This window comes from Rhineura floridana, chromosome 8 (genome assembly GCF_030035675.1).
Source record: "Rhineura floridana isolate rRhiFlo1 chromosome 8, rRhiFlo1.hap2, whole genome shotgun sequence".
NCBI lineage: Eukaryota > Metazoa > Chordata > Lepidosauria > Squamata > Rhineuridae > Rhineura > Rhineura floridana.
In genome coordinates this window covers 27,187,105-27,206,754 of record NC_084487.1, presented here as the reverse complement: position 1 = coordinate 27,206,754, position 19,650 = coordinate 27,187,105, and the positions used below count along the sequence as shown (strand labels likewise).

General features: G+C 41.4%; 1 protein-coding gene across 2 annotated transcripts in view; it reads left to right on the top strand.

Annotated features, from left to right (window-relative positions):
• The window catches only part of TMTC1 (transmembrane O-mannosyltransferase targeting cadherins 1), a 228,684-nt gene that overhangs the window by 124,178 nt on the left and 84,856 nt on the right, over window positions 1-19,650 (top strand). For both annotated transcript variants that reach the window (XM_061638680.1, XM_061638681.1), the window contains one exon: window positions 16,742-16,906. In XM_061638680.1, the coding sequence (XP_061494664.1) occupies window positions 16,742-16,906 (165 nt within the window). The remainder of the gene's footprint in view (window positions 1-16,741; window positions 16,907-19,650) is intronic.

Here is a 19,650-nt window from a genome sequence, read left to right as displayed (position 1 = left end):
ATTATCTCTTACAGCAATGTCTTCTACCTTTTTTACCTTCAGGGAATCCTTTCCACATCAGTTAATCTGCCAATGAATCATTGAATCTGTCATGGGAAGCCAGTGTTTTGCAGAGGATTCTGGACATGTTTTAAAGTGCACACTTGGGGCCAAACCAGATGAGATGCCACTTGCACACAATCTGCAGCTGTGTGAATGACTTTCTAAAAATAAATTGTGATCCTGGAATTTGGGGTGGTGGTGGTTAGGGGAGGTTTACCTCCCCCATGCTCCCCATTTGGATTAGTGTCTCTGGACCTGCTAGTTACATTCAAAAAAAGCTCCAAATGGAGTGAATGGAAGCTTTGCTTCCCCAATGCCAATTGCAGATGTGTTGGCACTGAGATGGATCAGAATCACAGCGAAGAGTAAAGGTTGATTGCTCCACAGTGTTTACAAAATTATTTTGTGTTTATCTCACAAATATGAATTGATTTAATTGGTAGACAATATTTTACTTGCTAAAATGGAGTGACTGAGATTAAAGATGTGTTCATTCTTTAAATTTTCTGGATTGTGTGTGTTGCTGTAGTATGGAATGGTAACGGAACATGTTGTCTGAACAGAGGTATGAAGACATGACATGCATCAGATGAAGAAATAGATAAATATCTGTGTATTACCAAACCCTCATTATCATTGCTATTGCATATACTAATAGCACATTCTGTGCCAGTTCTTATGTAACCAAAACTGCACCACCCATGTACAAGAGAGAGAAGCAGCGATGGGGGCACTGCTGCTAGCCGGAAGAAGAATGAGGCAAGGCGGTGGTAGATTTGAGGGAGTTCCGGGTTGGTGGAATTGTTGTGCATGCACCTGTGGGCTTCTGCCAACCTAGAACTCCGCTGACTCTATCACTACCCCATCCTGACCCAGCAAGCAGTAGCTCTGCTGAAGCCAGAAGGGTGGCACCACTGCTCTACACATCCCCCCCAGCACACACACATGCTGCTGCTGATCAAGAGACTTAGAGAACGCCAAGATTTACAGAACTACAAAAGAACCTGGGGGGGAGGGGTAAGGTAGGATAGAACACCTAAACAGCCCTCTGAGGAATGAGCATGCTGTGTAGGCACAGAATGTGCACTGACCGTTGGGGAGGAGAGTAATGGAAAACTGGGAAGGGGGGATAGAATAGAGTACTCTGGAAAAGGGCCCTGAACAGGAGCGCTCAACACTGCAGCCTTTTGTTCCAGGTTCCTATATTGGAGAAAACATGAAGATAGCTTACAATGTGTAAATAAAACTCTCCAGCTACTGTTAGGATTGGCCATTTTTAGTATTTTCTTTTTCATGATCTATTGTGCTATTTGTTAATCAGCAGGAGTGATCTTAACTTATTTAAAAAGGGCTTATCCATTAAAAAGGGTTAAATATTTAGTTGGTTAATCTACTGATGTAAAGCTTTTAGTCCTAGTTCAAGAAGTTCACTACAGATCTTTTCTGTATTGATAACCAAGGCTACTTTGGTGCTACCAGAAAGAAGATTTATGCCAATGGGAGGGAGAAGACCCTGCAGGGACATGATAGTGTTGGGTAACTATAACATTGAGCAACAATAGCATCACTGCATTGGCCACTTGCCACTATCTGTCTTTAGCAAATAGGGATGGGCTAATGTGTCAGTTTTGGTTTCTCTTAGGTTCTCATCTTTCCACTCTTCAGTTCTCCACATTTCCACATCAGTTTGCGATTTTTTAAAAAAAACAAGTCCTCATGAAAATTCAGTATCATTTCTGTGAGAATTTCTCCTAATGTGCACATGTTTGCAAAGCAATATCCCTGATTATAATGCATATTGATATAATATTTTCATTAATATATGCATTTTTATTCACATGTTTTGTATATATGCATTTTTGTACCCGTTACTTGGCTGGAAAACTGCGTTGCAAAATTCAGAGAAGTGAATTTTGAAGTATGGCTGTGTTTCAGTTCTCGTATTGTTTTGGAAAGTGAAAATTAGGTAGGTTCATCTTTAAATGCCAACAGGTAAATTTATCACTATTTCTATTAGCAACCTCTTGCCACTCTACATTCTGTAAAACTGTGGTGATCCTCCCTACTCACCTAGTAATCCCACCTATTACGGATGCTGTAGAAGTGGATTTCCTCCATTGGCAGGGGGTTGGAGTAGTTGACTTTGGAGGTCCCTCCTAGCTATCTGATTCTATGTTACAGGAGAAAGTTAAGCTTAGAAGGCCCAGGGTGCTTCCCTTCATACTGGTTGAGAAAGGATCTGGTCCCTCTTCGGCCCCCCTCCTCAATGCTTACTCCTCCTCTGGGAGCCAGGAGCTCTTGTTTTCAACGCTTGATTACTGGATCCTGAATTTCCTTGTGTAAAAACGGTTCATGCCTCAGCTTGACAGAGAACTGGAACTTAAATCTAAAATGAAAAATGTGCGTGGCAGCTAATTCCTGTGTTAGGTTGAAAACGGATAGATCTTTCTTGTTGTTCCAAGGTTCCCCAAGGAAAAGGTAGGCATGCTGATATAGGCCAAGAGTATTAAGAGAGTTAAATATGGCTGCTCATAGGAAGACTGAATATAGTGAGCAATGATCTTTTTTGGCTTATTTCAGACAGTACAGTCTTGCAGCATTCTCATCAAACAAGAATTTGTACCACTGCAAAGCAAGAATAATTTTGTTCCCTCGCCTTTCTTCTTGCTCTGTGCGGGCGTCTGGCAGTAAAATGGTTGAGCAAATGTGAGTGTAGGAAATTCTGTGTTTTTTAAAACATTATTGGGAACTCTCTTTAGCAGCATTTACGTCTCGTGCCAAGCACAATATTCCCTTTCTTTGATTTTGTTTCCACTTCTGTTCTTAAGTCTCAGTTACTGAACTAGAATAAAATGAGGATTCCTAACCAGCCTGGTTGGGGACAATGTACCTATAGGGATGTAGTGCTGATTTAAAGAGGTTCATTGGTCTTCTTTTCCAAATGAAACATCTTTTAATAAAGATTTGTGGAGATGACAGTGTGGGGAGAGGAGGGAGAAAGCAATGACAGAAGCCCTTGCATAACAGTTGAGTGTTAGACCTGAGTTTTAAGGGCTAAACTATATGTTATGTGGAAGATCTGTGACTGTCTCCCAAATTTATTTTTTCTCCTTTTTTTTAAATGGCATTGTATTTTCAAACACAGACATCGATATTTTTAAATCATGTAAATAACATGATCCAACATTTACAAAAGCATGAATTTTGTTTTTTTCAGTATTCAGTAGAAGGTTTTAATTTTTTTTTTTATTAAATGCAGGTTGTGCGGGACTACCATCCCCCCCATGATTGAAGAAGTGGTGGTGCTGGGGAAGGGACTGTTTTAACCCTTTCTCCAGTGCCAGTTTCCCAAACAAAATCACTTTGCCTTGGACTACTATTACAGGTCCTCCACCACCACCCCACACAGGGCAAACTGCATCCTCAAGGGAGGGAATTGGATTGGGAGGGATTTGGAATGGGATTGTTTTGATTGGGAAAACCAGCACGGGGGGAAAGGGTTAAACACGAGCTCACACATGAGCACTGCTGCTCCAATCAAATGGATAGCTCCTATGGCTGTATTTAATTAGAAGAAGAAGAAGAAAAAACGTCAGGAGGTCCAATCATAGATCTCTTGGGTTAGGCTTAGCTGACAAGAACAGGGGCCCTAGGATAACCCTAGGGTATTCATTACCCCCAGGCCTGTCAGGAATTGCAGACCACTGCCCCATATGGTGAGCTGCATCATTACAGAACCTTCCGCACTAACTCCATCCAGGCTGGCCATTGGCTCCTTCTGTGCAGGACAGAGTATAAGAAGGCTTCTTACAGGAACCTAGGAAGCTGCCTTATACAGAGCCAGATCGTTGGTTCATCTAGCTCAATATTGTCTACACTGTCCGGCAGCGGCTCTCCAAAGGTTCGGACGGGGGTCTCCCAGTCTTGCCTGGATATACCGGGATGAGACCTTCTGCATGCAAAGTATTACCCCTGAGCCCAGATGCTACAACTATCTTCTGGAACCAACATATATGCGGGCAACTGCTTGTATTTCACTATCCAGTATTCCCTTTGCTCTTGCAAACTGCCCTCTGCCATCTTTCAATTATTTGGAAAGCAAGCAAGTAAATATGGGTGCTCTAGAATGGAGTAAGGCGCTATTGATAATTAAAATTTAAAATGTATTCCAAAGTTTCAATTCCTCTTCCAGTTTTTGCAGGTTAACCAAGCAACATTCTGAAATGTTCAAGGCGTATAATGTTTTAATTTTTTAGGAGCAAGTAATACTCTCTCATTGAAGTCAGTAAGATTTTCAAGTGCCTAGGTTTTGTTAGCTTTATCTTTCCTAACCTGGAGCTCTCCAGATGTTGTTGGACTACAACTCCCATCACCCCTATCACTGGCTACACTGGCTGGCGCTGATAGTAGTGAAAACATCTGGAGGACACCAGGCTGTAGAAGGCTGGGTTAGATAATGCCCACACTGTCTGTCCTGCCATATTCCTTAGCCTTGATGAACATAACACCAATTTATATTATAACTGAAATGGAAACAACAGCTGCAGTACTAAACACACTAAACAAACTTCCACTGATTGCAGTAGGATTTACTTCTAAATAAATAGGCTTAGACTCAGTTACAGGTGTATTAGAACTAAAACAGTCCCATACACATCCCTCCCTAGCTGTTAAAATTTTGTTTAAATAACAATATATCAGATGTTGCTGAATGTTCAGGGGAAGGTAGTTCAGAGCTGCCTGCGTTGTCTTGACATGCAAGGGTGATCTGCTTTTTTAAGAGCACTTTGTGCTCCGAGCTTTTAAAGAACTTGATTCTCAGAAAATCTCCCTGCCGAAAACAATAGCCATTTCTCTCGTATTGCAGTGTGCTTTCATAATTTCCCTATTAAATCCTTATATCATAATGGACAAATTACAGCAGCGATTGGTTATTGTTTCCTGGTTAATGTGCTTAAGTCATTTTTTTCTATTTTTATCAGCCCTGGGAACTTTCCCTTTTGGATGGGATCCACAGGCTTTGCAACTGTGATTAGTGTACCAAGGCATAAATGTATGTGATAGCAACCACTTAACCCACATTGCATCTTTCATGTAAGCCAATGGTGCTATAAAGCTGCCTTCTGGTTATCACAGGTTTTTTTTCATGAGCATACAAGGGTATGAAGATACATAATAATCATTGTTAGGATTCATGCCTGTGAGATGTTCAGTTCTCAGGGATTATTTTCAAGAATGTCAGTGATGTCGTTATTAGAAATGTTGTATCAGATGATGATGGTGATAACAATAATATGCATGAGGATGTTATAAAGCCACACAAGACCATTTAGTGAGTATTATATATTCTGTAGGTTATGAGCTTATGTGGAAAAAAAATTTAATTCTTGCAAATACATTTAAGAAAAATAATATGTTCAATTAAACCTTGACATCATTTGTATATCATTATTAGAAATGTGGCAACTGGTGATGATGACCATGATAATATCTGGCCCTTCAATGAGCTTGGAATGATGTTTATGGGGGTTATTGGATTCTTGCCCAGAACCACCTTGTGGGTGCCAGGCCCCTGCAGTGGATCCACATTGACTTGTGGGGCCATTTGACAATATTTGGGTTGGCTGGTACTATATCCTAGATGGTAGCCCACAAAGTTTGGTCTGCTGAGCTGACTGAGGAACCAGAACAAGCATCTTTGAGTCCCAGGAGGTAGCACTCTGCCTTCTGGGATTTCATTTGCATTCTGCAAAATTTGATCTTGCATTGCTTTTGCCAGCAAGGGGCAGGTCACACTTTTGCTGTCAATATGATACACTGTGCTGAAGCGGAGCAGCTGTAGCTCTGTGTGTTGTGCGGTAATGCCTCAGTTAATGAAGCAGATGCATTCCTGGACATGCTTCTTTAACTGAAGCTTTGATACCAGAGGAAGGAATAATATGGAAAGAATAGGGATAGGTTCCTACACCACAAAAAAGAAGAGCAGTTCAACATATTTCAGCAAACTTTATTCATAACTAACAATATGCATGTCTGAAATAAAACAACCAGGTCAGGTAAGCCTTGCAAACAGACCACTTGAAGGCGTCTTCCAAAATCCATCTAGGGATGCCTGCCTTTTTTTTTTTTTGTCTTTTATCATGTAGCATCTTGCTATAGCAATCTAAAGCCTTGAGCACAGTTCTCCTTTCCATATACTTGAGCAGGCAGGCAAGGGGCAGCTGCCACCCCCCGTGCTTCATTTCTCTCTCTCTCTCTCTCTCTCTCTCCCCCCCCTCCCCCCAAAAAAGACTTTGTTAAGGAATTGTCAGCTGAAGTATTACTGTGTAATGATCTGGGAGCCTGTACTTGTTTCCGTTTTTTAAAGTTATGTATATGTTTGAAATATTTGCAAGGTGTTTTATCAGGGTATATGAAAGAGCAGTTCGTCCAAATAATGCATAGGGAATGGGGATTTTTGTGATAGTTTATGGATCTTTTGCAACCACGACTTGTTTCAAGGCGGTAGGGGTCTAGCAGTCAATATTCATGTATTGTTGTTGTTGTTATGTGCCTTCAAGTCGATTACAACTTATGGCGACCCTATGAATCAGCGACCTCCAATAGCATCTGTTATAAACCACCGTGTTCAGATCTTGTAAGTTCAGGTCTGTGGCTTCCTTTATGGAATCAATCCATCTCTTGTTTGGCCTTCCTCTCTTTCTACTCCCTTCTGTTTTTCCCAGCATTATTGTCTTTTCTAGTGAATCATGTCTTCTCACGATGTGTCCAAAGTATGATAATCTCAGTTTCATCATTATAGCTTCTAGTAACAGTTCTGGTTTAATTTGTTCTAACACCCAATTATTTGTCTTTTTCGCAGTCCATGGTATGTGCAAAGCTCTCCTCCAACACCACATTTCAAATGAGTTGATTTTTCTCTTATCCACTTTTTTCACTGTCCAACTTTCACATCCATACATAGAGATGGGGAATACCATGGTCTGAATGATCCTGACTTTAGTGTTCAGTGATACATCTTTGCATTTGAGGACCTTTTCTAGTTCTCTCATAGCTGCCCTCCCCAGACCTAGCCTTCTTCTGATTTCTTGACTATTGTTTCCAGTTTGGTTAATGACTTTGCCAAGGTATTGATAATCCTTGACAAGCTTTAACTTCCAACAGCATTCGTTTCAAATCATTACTGGTTTCTGCTAGTAGTATGGTATTGTCTTCATATCTTAAATTATTGATATTTGTCTCTCCAATTTTCACACCTCCTTCTTCTTGGTCCAATCCCACTTTCCATATGTTCTGTTCTGTATATAGATTAAATAAGTAGCATGATAAAATACACCCCTGTCTTACACCCTTTCCGATGGAGAACCAATGGGTTTCTCCATATTCTGTCCTTACAGTAGCCTCTTGTCCAGAGTATAGGTTGCACATCAGGACAATCAGATGCTGTGGCACCCCCATTTCTTTTAAAGCATTCCATAGTTTTTTGTGATCTACACAATCAAAGGCTTTGCTGTAATCTATAAAGCACAGGGTGATTTCCTTCTAAAATTCCTTGGTCTGTTCCATTATCCAACGTATGTTTGCGATATGATCTCTGATACCTCTTCCCTTTCTAAATCTGGCTTGGACATCTGGCATTTCTTGCTCCATATATGGTAAGAGCCTTTGTTGTAGGATCTTGAGCATTACTTTACTTGCATGGGATATTAAGGCAATAGTTCAATAATTACTGCATTCTCTGCAATCCCCTTTCTTTGGAATTGGAATGTATATTGAACGCTTCATGTATACTTACCTATTATTTCTCACAAGCATATATTTGTATCTATCCTTTTCCTCCTTAAAAAAGGAGATTGCTTAGTATGTTAACAGGCCAACAGATGGATTGATGCCTAGTTTAAAATCAACCATTCAAAAAAGAAAGAAAGAAAGAAAGAAAGAAAGAAAGAAAGAAAGAAAGAAAGAAAGAAAGAAAGAAAGAGATTTTGTAGACATTTTACTTCACCTCTCTTAATAGCATTTTGTTCGATAGCAATTAAAATTCATAGTGTGATGAGAATGTGAGACTGGAGTTGAAATTTTGATGAGGTTATGCCCTCTTAAAATCACAAAAAGAGCTCTCTCCTTTTTTTCCAGCCAAGTATTCATTTGAAGAGATAATATTATTCACTTGCTTTTAGGGCACTCATTTTCCCTTCTTACTTCCTATTACAAATGCTTATTTGGTGTGCTGTTTGCCCTATCTAGACTTTTCCTTATTATTTAATTCAATGTGTCAATCAGTCTTGAGCATCTGAATTTCTGCATGCCTCTAGTCAATCTAGAGCATGAACATTCCGAAACTTGTACTTTCAGGAAAGCCTTGTATTCTGCCACCAGCACCACGCTGCAGCCAAAGTAAAATGCAATGCATGCCATTTATATACAATATACACTTTCTGTGGATAATTTGCTTAAGAAACCCCAAGTAACTGACATAAAAGGACCAAACCGTATTATCGATTGAAACCAAATGCAAATTTTATTTGCAAATAACCAGAATGTGATACTTGGGTCATATTCCTCTAAGTCTAATTAGCTGGGTTTTTTTCTGCAGCAAGTGGTTGCAGATTACAACCTCCCTTGAGCCTGGGAGAATGGGGGTTGACACCTTACTCTGTCATGAATACATTGGATGGCCCTCAGTTCTCTGACTATAAGATGGGGAAGTTGTGACCTACCTCAAAGGGTTGTTGAGAGGTAGGCAAAGGAACGAGACATTCTTGTACCTTAAAAGCGCAACAGGAAGTGTTGTTAGAAAAAAGTTATTACATTGAAATGTCACGATCCAGCCTACGTTATGCACTTTTAATTCCCATAGATTCCATTGGGAGAGAGTTAAGCACATACACCACTGCCAAGGACATCACTTTCTCTAACAATCCGTCTTCTAAGGGCGAATTCTGCAGCCCAGGGGGTCCGCGAAGGCCTCATTGTCAGCTTCACCAAGCCAATCTGCCAGACGGCCCGGCGGTTCTGTGAGAGCACAAGTGCCAAGGGTGGCTTCACACAACCGGCATTGCTGCTTCTCCTCCCCCGCCTCTGCCTGGACTGTGAAACCTCCACCGTCAGCGACATCCTCAGCTGCATTCCTCTCCCATGGAAACTAATGAGACTTACCGTTAACTGGATCATGTCCCTTCAATTTAATAATAATTTTTATCTAACGATACTGAGGGCACTACAATCTGAGGGTATTGCAGACTGAGGGGAATTGCAATCAGGCTTGCTATTACCTAAACAGAGTCATATAAAAGCGATTTCCGGATAGATGACTGCACAAGTTTTAATGGGTCATTTGGTCAGTATAAAGTGCTATATGAACATAAGAAGCTATCTTATACCAGGTCAGAGTATTGGTCCATCCAGCCTAGTATTATCTGCTCTGAATGGCAGCAATGTTTCTGGGTCTCAGGCAGAGGTGTTTCCCCATTACCCTATCCTTTTTTAACTGATGATGCCAGGGGCCTTCTGCATGCAAAGCATGTGCTCTACAATGGAGCTACAATCCCCCCGTATAACACTTTCGTTCTTTCTGCAGCATCAGCAGCCTTGAGGTAGTGAATTTCCATTAGCCATTTTTGCACTGTGTGAAAAGCTGCATCTTTTGTCACTCCTGAATGTACTGCCAATCAGCTTAACTAGGTGACCCCGAATTCTAGTACTGTGCAAAAGGGAGAAAAGGATATATTTCTATCTAATCTCCCATGCTAATCAGAATTCTATCTATATTCCATTCTGTATTCCACACGCCTGTCCCAGGTAGTCATTTCCTTTTGAAAAAGCTAACAAGTCCTAAACCTTTTAGTCTTTCATTCTAGGGAAAGTGCTCCGACCCCTTGAGCGTTTGGGGAACTGGGTGTACTCACATGTTCAGAGAGCTTCTGACTGAGCTGACTATCTTGTCAGTGCAGACTGAGCTTTCCAAGTGGTAGCTCCCCCCATTTGGTACCAAGACATCAGGTGAAAAGGTACCTGCCTTTTATAGGCGTACTTTCCAGGTTTCTTGTGCTAAACCAGAAGTGTAAGAACCCAAGTGAGGATTAAACAGGTTCAGTGGCTAGAGCATGCTGAGTGCCGGGGTGGGAATGGAAGCCAGGTGACGGGAGAGAATGGAACAGAGTATCCTGGAAAAGGGCATGGCTAGCTAACCCATTCACTATAAAGGGGAATGTAGAAATGGCATTATTGTTATTATTGCCATTCATTTATTAATCACACAATCATCTCAAGGCAATGTGCAAAAAAGACAGCACAAGCAAACAAAACCCATACCGCAGTTAAAAACACACCCAAACAAAAGAGATATTTTTAAAAAAACAATACAAAATAGACATCTGTGGCAGAAACCCATCTAGCTGGGATAGCCCATTGGAACAAAAATGTCTTCAATGGTTTCTGAAAAGCACAGATAGTGGGCACCTGTTATATCTCAACGGGAATGTTATCCCATAGAACGGGGGCAGCCATATATAACATTTCCTCCTTTTAGCCAAAGTGGATGAAATTTATAGGCACAGAGCACCTCTAGAGTAGATTAAGCCTGCCAAATAAATGCAGGAGATTGACTTTCCTCCGTAATCCCTTGTGGTGGTGGTGGTGGTGGTGGGGAGAGTGGGATTTGTCCCTTGCTCTTGGGGGGGGGGCAAGCAAGGTTTTGTGTCTTGCTCTTTTTTATCTGAAAATAATTAAGAGATGACTGAATGGTACATATTCTAGTTTGTATGTTTTTGAAAACCTTGCAGCTTCATCTCAGCCTTAGTTTCTGGTGTCCTCCAATAGGCCATAGACCCTCGATATAGCCTTACAACATGATGCTGTCTAGAACACCATTTGTGAAGCTCTCAAGAGCTGTGGGTTGAGTCTTTTTTAAAAAGCAGAGCAATGTAGGCTTTTTAAAAAATGTAAATGAAGTTTTTCTTTTTAAATTTATAGCAATTCTTTGCATCTATACATATAAATCAGCACATGCGAAGTTTATGTATCCTGTTTTTCAATGGCACATTTCCCTTTTTATGGCAATGCAAAGTGAGCACCCTACTTCTGTGTAGTCTCATGCATGAGCACATTCAGGAACAAATGCATGGAGCAAAGTGCCGCACAGGAGGTATGTGTGAAACAGTTTCAATTTCCTCATATGTTTAAAAATGGAGGAAATAATGCCATTTTGTCATTGGGATTAGTTTCTGTTTCTCTAGCTCTCTGATCAGATAAAACATGATAAGTTATGAAGCACTGCAAACATTCTCTTGCTGAAATTATTCTTAGCCAGAATCAGACCTTGAATATTTGGGTATTTGCCCTGTCAAATACTCTGAAGAGAAATAAAATACCAATTTGATTTCACAAGAGGTCAAATGCTGTTGCTGTATAATAAATACTCTGGAATAAAAGCCATGGAATTTTAAAGAACAAAAAGAAATTAGCTTCTGGTGCTTTATGTATAGACTGTAGATTGAGCTGTTTACTAAATTTCCTTTGGGAGGAAATTATATTTTGGCCCCGTGCAAGATAGAGTCAATATATGGATAGTTTTGTAAATAATCCTTGCATGTTAGTGTAAATGGAACAGTGTTGTTATTTTAAATATGAAATAGTTTAAGGAAATATATGAAAATTGTATAAAAACTCTTCTTATTTGTAATTAACAAACTAAGCCAGAGGTCAAATGTGAAAGATATTTTTAAATCTATTACAGTACTGATTCATAACATTATATTGACTTGGTGAATTTAGCTAATTATGAGTTCACTTAGATTGTTATAGACTTTTCTTTTGTTTATAAACTCCATTAAAAAGTAAGAGCTCCAGACAAAATACTCCACTTAAATACATTAAAAAGCTAATACACAATTATATTAGCGATGATGCTAAAAATAAAGTTGACCCAATTGGTATCTTGTTAAAAACCATTTCAGTTTAGCATGGCAGAGACGCAAAGGCCTGGTTCAAGATTATGCCAAACCATACTTTAGCGTTAGGTGAATAAGTGTGCACAAGCCTCAGGCTTGCACATTCCTCTCTCCACTTCATTTGTGTGTAGGAGGAAGAGATTGAAAGCATCCGGATCCGCTTTATTTATTTATTTATTTATTTTAAAAAACAATGTTTAATTTCCACAGTACAAAAACAAACAACAGCAAAAAAAGATATAGACAAAGTTACATCTTATAATTACTAACAGAAAATAATTCTTTTAACATATGTTTCCTCTTTATGCGGTACAGGGGAACAGAGCTTTCCCATTGTGAATAGCAAGCATGCGGGGCGGGGCAATGCCCAATTCTGAATGGGAACATTATGGTGGAAAAAACAAAGACCCTCTCTCCCCATGCCATGACCAGGATCTGTCTCTCCCCTCCCCTCAGCTACTACATTTAAAAAAAAAAATGCTCTATGTCATCAAACAACATAATAAATATCATGTCTAGCTTGATCCTAAGATTCATTCTCTATCCAAGCTGCTGAAAATATCTCCTCTGTAGCTCTCCCAGTGTATGTGAATGAGCATGATAGAGTGGAAAGAGTTCTAGAAAGGGAGCGACCAGATCGGGGCTCAAATATGTGTTCAGCTAGAAGGCTCCCTGGGTGACTTTTGGGAACTTCATTTCTCAACATACTCTCCTGCAGATCATTGTTAGGATAAAATAAGAAAAACCCACATATGTTCCTTGTGATTAATAATGAGTTGATTTGTTTTGGAAGTGGCATACATTTTGAAATATGGATAGTCAGAAAGGGCTGAGTCTTAGAAGTGATCCACTTTGTGCTGGGCTTCCTGGCCCAATATAAACCAGATTTGGGTTGAAGATCTTAGTTCAAGGAACATTTTCCTCCAGATTGGGGGCAAAATTTGAGAAGCTTGACCTTGGAAAATATTTCTAGGAGCTGTGATCTGGGATCACATCCATGGGGATTCTTTCCAACACAGAAGTCCTGTGTTGGGAAAAATGTGTGCGTTTATAATGTGTGAAGGGCACTCTTTCTCTATCTCTCTATTCTTTCGTCTGAGATAAACAGAACTTGACAGTTATCTGGTTTCTCTAAGAGGGCACCACTTTGGCTACCTCTAGCTTCATATGTGTCAGAAAGTGAAACTTCTCTTAATAATACCTCACCACAGGTCAGCTGAGTGCCCTGATATCATCAGACATACTCCAGGCTTTTGATTCTCTTGCGTGGCCCTTCATCCTCACACTCCTTTAAAAATTATGCTTTGGACTGATTTTTTTTAATCTAATCAGTCAGGTTTATTCCTCAGCAGAGACGGTGATTTGAGTAAATGCGGTGGACTCAGTGGCTGTTGCCTTGAGGAGGGGAATGGAACAGGGCTGTCCTCTGTCGCCTCTCTTCTTTACAGTAGCCATTGAGGCACTTCCTGAGAAAATCAGTCTAATCTGATCATCAGGAGTGTGGGGATAGGTGATCAGGCACACCTCATCAGCCTTTTTGCTGATGACACTCTGATCTTCTTGTCTAATCTGTAGGAGGGCCTTCCAGAACTTCAAAGGGAACTTATGCCTGGCAAATTTAGCTAATTTATCTCAGCAAGGAGCGTGTTTTGAATACTGGGCTTAAGTGATAATAAAAGACTTAGGCCAGTTGAAAAGGTGTAATTATGGTCCTCTCAGTGTGCCAGTGTGGTGTAGTGGTTAAGGTGTTGGAGTACAACCTGGGAGACAAGGGTTTGAATCCCCACATAGCCATGAAGCTCACTGGGTGACCTTGGGCCAGTCACTGCCTCTCAGCCTCATGAAAACCCTATTTGTAGGGTTGCCATAAGTCAGAATCAACTTGAAGGCAGTACATTTACATTTTTTAAATATTGAATATTAAGCAGACCATAAAATCATGAAGATTGTTGAACCTTCCTTGGTTGGGACACTTTGCTGCCGTCAGGAAGATGATCCTTCCTAGGCTGTTATACCTCTTTCAAACACTGCTGGTAGATAGTCCTTTGTCTTTTCTGTAGCAATGGCAGCAGTTTTTAGTAGGATTCTGTCACAGGGGCAAGAAAGGCTTGCTTGGGTGATAAGATAATGTACAAGTCGGTGAGGAAGGGAGGTGTAGGCATCCCTAATCTGAAACTCTGTTGGGAAGTTTGTCAGTTGTGCCAGCTGATTCCAGTCTCTCAGAAATCGCCAACAATATATTGGGTTTCCATGGAATATTGTGGGGCTCTGCGAAGACTTCAGGCACTCCCTTTTGACGCTCTTTCTAAAACTAAGTTGGTCTCCCTTAATAATCCCTTTTTATGTTGTACGTTAAAAGCGTGGAGAAGGTGGCAAAGGCACTTGGCCCCTACTCCTTCTCTTTTTCCTGTGCTTCACCACCCAGATTTTGCTTGATGGGACCGCAATGCTCAATTTAAGGGTTGGGTGGCAAAGGGGATCCTGTGAATACAGGATCTTTTTCAAGATGGGATCCCCCCTCCCCAAGAAAGGCTGTTAGCGTCTTTTACTGCAACTGGTCAGGCTTGGCTGCAAGCTGCCCAACTGTATAGCTTTGTGCTTAGGAAAGAGAAAAGATTAGCAGGAGACTAACACCATTTGAGGCGCTTTGTACTCAGCAACCAAATTGGCCAAGGGGTGCTACTTCCCTTTTTTATAATATGTTGGTCTCCACTTCTTTTAAGGATCTGGGGGGGGGGCTCAAGCCGGTGTGGGAGGGGGATTTTGGTGAGCAGATCCCAAATAGAGCCTGGAATTCTCTTTGGACTAACCCCCCCCTTCAAAACGGTCTCAGCAGCGATCTGAGAGGCCACATTGAAGGTGATTCATAGGTGGCACCTGACACCTGCCCGTCTCAGCTACATGAACCCAACTATGTCACCTAATTGTTGGAGGGGATGTGCAATAATGAGAATCTTTGTTCTGCATGTGGTGGCAATGCCAATACACAACAGTTTTCTGAGACAAAGTGTTTGATCTTATTTCAAAGATCTGTTGCTAAATTGTCTGCTCTAGCTCTCCTCTCCTTGTAGCTGGGACCTAAATTAGCTCACACAGATCTTATAATGCTTCTTCTAGTGGCTGCCAGATAGACGATTGCAGGGGGATGGAAGATGTCTTCTGACTTCACACTGAACAGCTGGTATAGCCGTATTTGGTTCCTAGCCTTGTCCGAGAAGTTGATGCAATCTGTTAGACGTGCCAGGGGACACCCCCAAGCCAGGCTTTTTTGAGAAAACTTGGTTCCCCCCCTTTTTTTCATTTGTAAATGAATTGTTGGAAGATATGAAGCCTTCTATGTCATAGAGGCAGTTTTGGAGGGGATTTCTTCACTAGAGATTTGCTCTGTACTGTATTAACTATTATTGATGTTTGCCACTATCCCCTTCCCTCTCTTCTTATTATATAACACTGAGACTTTGTGGTTATGTTTGTAGTTGTATTGTTGATAGCTCATTCTTTCCTTTGTATTATGAAAATACTCCAGTAAAATACATTTTAAAAAATTTAAGAAAAGAAAGCAAAACTTCTGGAGTTGCCTAATATGCTCTGCAGGTTTTTGAGGAGTGCAACTAGATGTTCTTTTCCTCCTTTCCCTGTATCGTCTAGCTTAAGGGGTGAGGACCCTGTGGGCCTACCGATGTTGTTCCCATCAGCCCCAGGCAGCCTTGTTGGGCGAGATCTAAATGAGAACTCGCTGTGCCTCCTTCCACCAGGTAAGGCACGGGGCTGGATTGACCCTGAATCTTGATTAGGAAGGAAACACACTCACACACGAGCTTTGATCAAAGGTTCCATCCAACCAACCGAGAGAGACAGCTGTGGTCAGATGGACAAATTTATTCAGAACTCCTCAGTGTTATATAGGACTTTGGGTACAGTAAATAATAAACATCAAAGATGCACATATAGGTAGTAAAACGTGAAAGAATTACATAGAGTATTTCCTTCAAGGATAGAAGAGAATATCACATTCCGTCCATTCTCCTGTCAAGCTGACACTTATCTGTAAGGGCTTTGAAGTCCTTGAGGAAGAGACAGGGGAGCCAGTACAATGCTTGACGAATAAAAAAAGAATTCCTCAAGGGCAAACAAGCAATTACCCCTCACCTTTGATCTACATACTTAGCAGTGAGGATACACAGCTTCACGGGAATAGGAATCTTAAAGGAACAGCAATTCTCACAGATTCTGAGAGACTGAAAGAAAAGAGTAAGGGCCTCATCTGAACACCCATATAATTTTAGTGATGACAGCCTGGCCTATGGTCAAGCATGAGGGAAGTTGTAGTCCAGCAATATCTGGAGGGCTTGAGCTCCCATTGATTATTATTGGCCAGGCTGGTTGAGAGTTGTTCAACAACAACTAGAGAGCCACAGTTTCCCATCCCTGGTATAGCTTAAGAAAACATCTGATGGGATGTCACCTCACCATGTGTTACCCTGCCTCACATTACTGGCTTTGGTAGCAGAGGCAGGGCAAGGAATGGATTGCATTCATTGTGTTAAGCTAGTTGTGGTGAAGAGTGAGCAAGGAGGCACAGAGTAGCATAGCTCCATCTAAGAATCTCTAGTTAAACCCGGAGAGAAGGCAAGATAATGTGAGGGATCTGCCCTCTTGCTAATTGTGCTACTTGGTGAAAAAACAACAGCCATTTTATCTTGATTTAACGGTTTCCATCTCTTCTTCTTTCCTGATTGCTTTTTCAGTATGGGGTACTGCATCCTCTTGGTCCACGGCTTAAACAAGCTTTGCACATGGCTAAATAAATGGGGAGCCACTGCAGCGACCATCTCAGCTTTGCTGCTGTTGCTGTTCTCCTGGAAAACTGTGAAACAGAATGAAATCTGGCTTTCAAGGGAGTCCCTTTTCAGGTAGGACTAATTGGGGGATGGGGAGGGGTGGTCCATGACTGATCAGTTCTGCACAGTGATATTTTTGTGCCTCCCTAAGGAATATATATTATTTGAAATATGAATTGCACAATATGTGTTAGCCACCATATAAGCAAGTGATGGTGGAGGACACAGAGAGAATGGATCATTAGAGTCTCTCCTCAAGGGGATTAAACCTTTAAAATGCTGCTCTTTACCCTGTCTCAAAATAGCTTCTCCTTCATCAGTAAATCTGTTCCTTGAGCCAAAGGTGCTGACTAGGAATTATTTCCCCCTCCACCCCTGGAAAAACAACAACACTTTTGCATCTTTTTACGTACGCATGTTAACTCTGCAAAACTGGCAGTGGTAGTGTGTATAGGCTCCCTCGTTTTTTGTGCACACAGTTATGTAGGTTCCAAGCACATACACCTGCAAAAGATCAGTGGAAGACAATTTAACAGGAGGTTTATTGTGGTAGAAAATGTTATTCCTGGAGGATGACTCACAGGACAGCGGCTGTATGGGGGAGGGCAGGGAATAGCGTAGCTCTCTGCTTGGGTGCTTCCAGATGGATGATTATTGTGGGATCGGTGCTGATAATGTATGCAAGTTTTTCATAGCATCCACATGATGCCATCAAAGTACCAGTCCATATTTTCTCATTATTGAACCCCTTTTTGTGGAAAATCTGCTCTAATTATTATTATAAAATCTGCTCTTATATTATTATTAAAAAAAACACATTTAGGATATTAAGGCCTCCCATCTGGAAGCACTTTAAATTTCTCCAGTGTTACCCAGTTTTAATTGGCTTTAATTGTCATGGCACATCTCTCACCCCTGGGATCGGTAGTTTTGTGAGGGTGGTCGGAATTCTGTGTTTGACATCTCCAACCTGTGCCCGAAAAGCCTGTTCCTTTTTTTAAAAAAAAAACCTTCACCAGTGTTAGCTTTATTTACATCAGAGTAGTTTATGTCAGCATGCTGTATTACAGGTTGGTCTGTGAGAAACTCTGTAGCAATCAATGAGGAAGGAAATCACACTAAGACATTGTTCTCATAACAAATCTATGGTGTATATTTTTCCTCCCCCCCCCGTGCCCCCTGGTAGTTCAATTGCTATGTATTCTCTGAAGCCACAATATCAGAGTTTAGGAAATCATGTTGGGCAAACATGCATGGAAAATATGAGTTGGAAGATTGAAAGAAATAGAAATGGAAAAACATTTTGTGTTGCCTTGTAATTTGTTCTCTGCTTTTCCCTTTTCCCTACTTGGCTGGGGTATGGATATTTATTATTTCCTCTTTTAATAAGGAAATAATTTCCCAAGTGGGTCAGCAACCATGTTTCAGAAACATCATTTGCCTTGATTTTGACTGCATGGGTATTTCAGGGCCAATTCTCACACTATGATTTCAAGATATAGAAAGTCCCCCAAGAGTCAAAATGTAGGATCTTACTTATGGAATTGCACTGCAGAATTTTCAGAGATAATTTCTTTTGTTTTAACTTTTCAGTTTGCATCTGTTCATTTGATCACTTCCAAAAGTAATTGTGTAAACACTAAACGTTATCACACAGCTGGCTGTTGATTCCCGCTTGCTATCACTTTTGGACAGAGGCTTATATGCCTGCTATTCTACCCACTTCTCCTGAGAGCCTGTTTGCGCTGCAGTGTGTAGTTCACACTTCCTGATTCATTTCCATAGAGGGAACAGCTCAACATGTGCCCTTCCTTGCATGTTCAGAGCTATTCCCACCCCTGAAATGAAGGGAGAAGTCTTAAGAGGGCAGGAGGGCTGTGTGTGTGCATACTGGAACAGGTTCCTTGTCATAGAGCAGTGGTTCCCAACCTTTATGGGTACGGGACCCCCTTTATAAGCTCATAAATTTTCATGAACCCCTCCCCCCAGGAAGGAAGGGGGAAAGCAGCTTTTCCTTGCAGCCTTGCTTCACAAAAAGCCCTCTCCTCTCGTTCTGAGTAAGGGCGCCATCAGCAGCGGAAACGTGAGGAGACTGGAGTCAGTGATAGTAATCCCTTCTTCCGGTATCTCCACCCTCAGCCTCCTTTGGCATCTGCCACATGTTTTATAGACAGATGCCTGCCCTCGGTGTGCCTGAAAGATGCTCTGGCGCTTCCGCAAAAGTCCTCCCCTCTCGTTTGCAGCAAGGGGGAGGTGTCATCTGCAGCAGCAGTGGGGAGCAGACAGTGTCCAGGGAGAGTGAAGCCTTTTAAAAATAAATAAATAAATCATTTCTTTACTGTCTGCGGCCCCCTCTGGATTACCTCGCGGCCCCCATGGGGGTCACGGCCCCCAGGTTGGGAACCACTGTCATAGAGAATGAATTTGTGCCTCAAACTGTAAATCTAGAATCAATGTTTTTTGCCTGCACACTTCCTTCTAACTTAAGGCAATGTTGAGGGATGCTTTCTGCCTCCCTTTTGGAAAAGTGACATCTACAACTGTCTTCCATGCCTTCTAGAGTCCAATAGCTATAGGTTCTGTAACAGGGGCCCTCTCTGACTTTGAGGAGCCCAAGACTTCTGTTGCCTCCCAGAGAACTTCCCTGTGTGTGTGTGTCTCTCTCCCCCCTCCCATCTCTACTTACCAATGGCTCCCTCCATCCTTATGCAAAGCCTGCAGCTTCTTTGGATACCCAGGACAAGCATGTCTTCCCAACTCTGCCACCTTGGGCTCTTTTGGGAGGAAGGGAGGGATAGAAATGTAGTAGACAAACA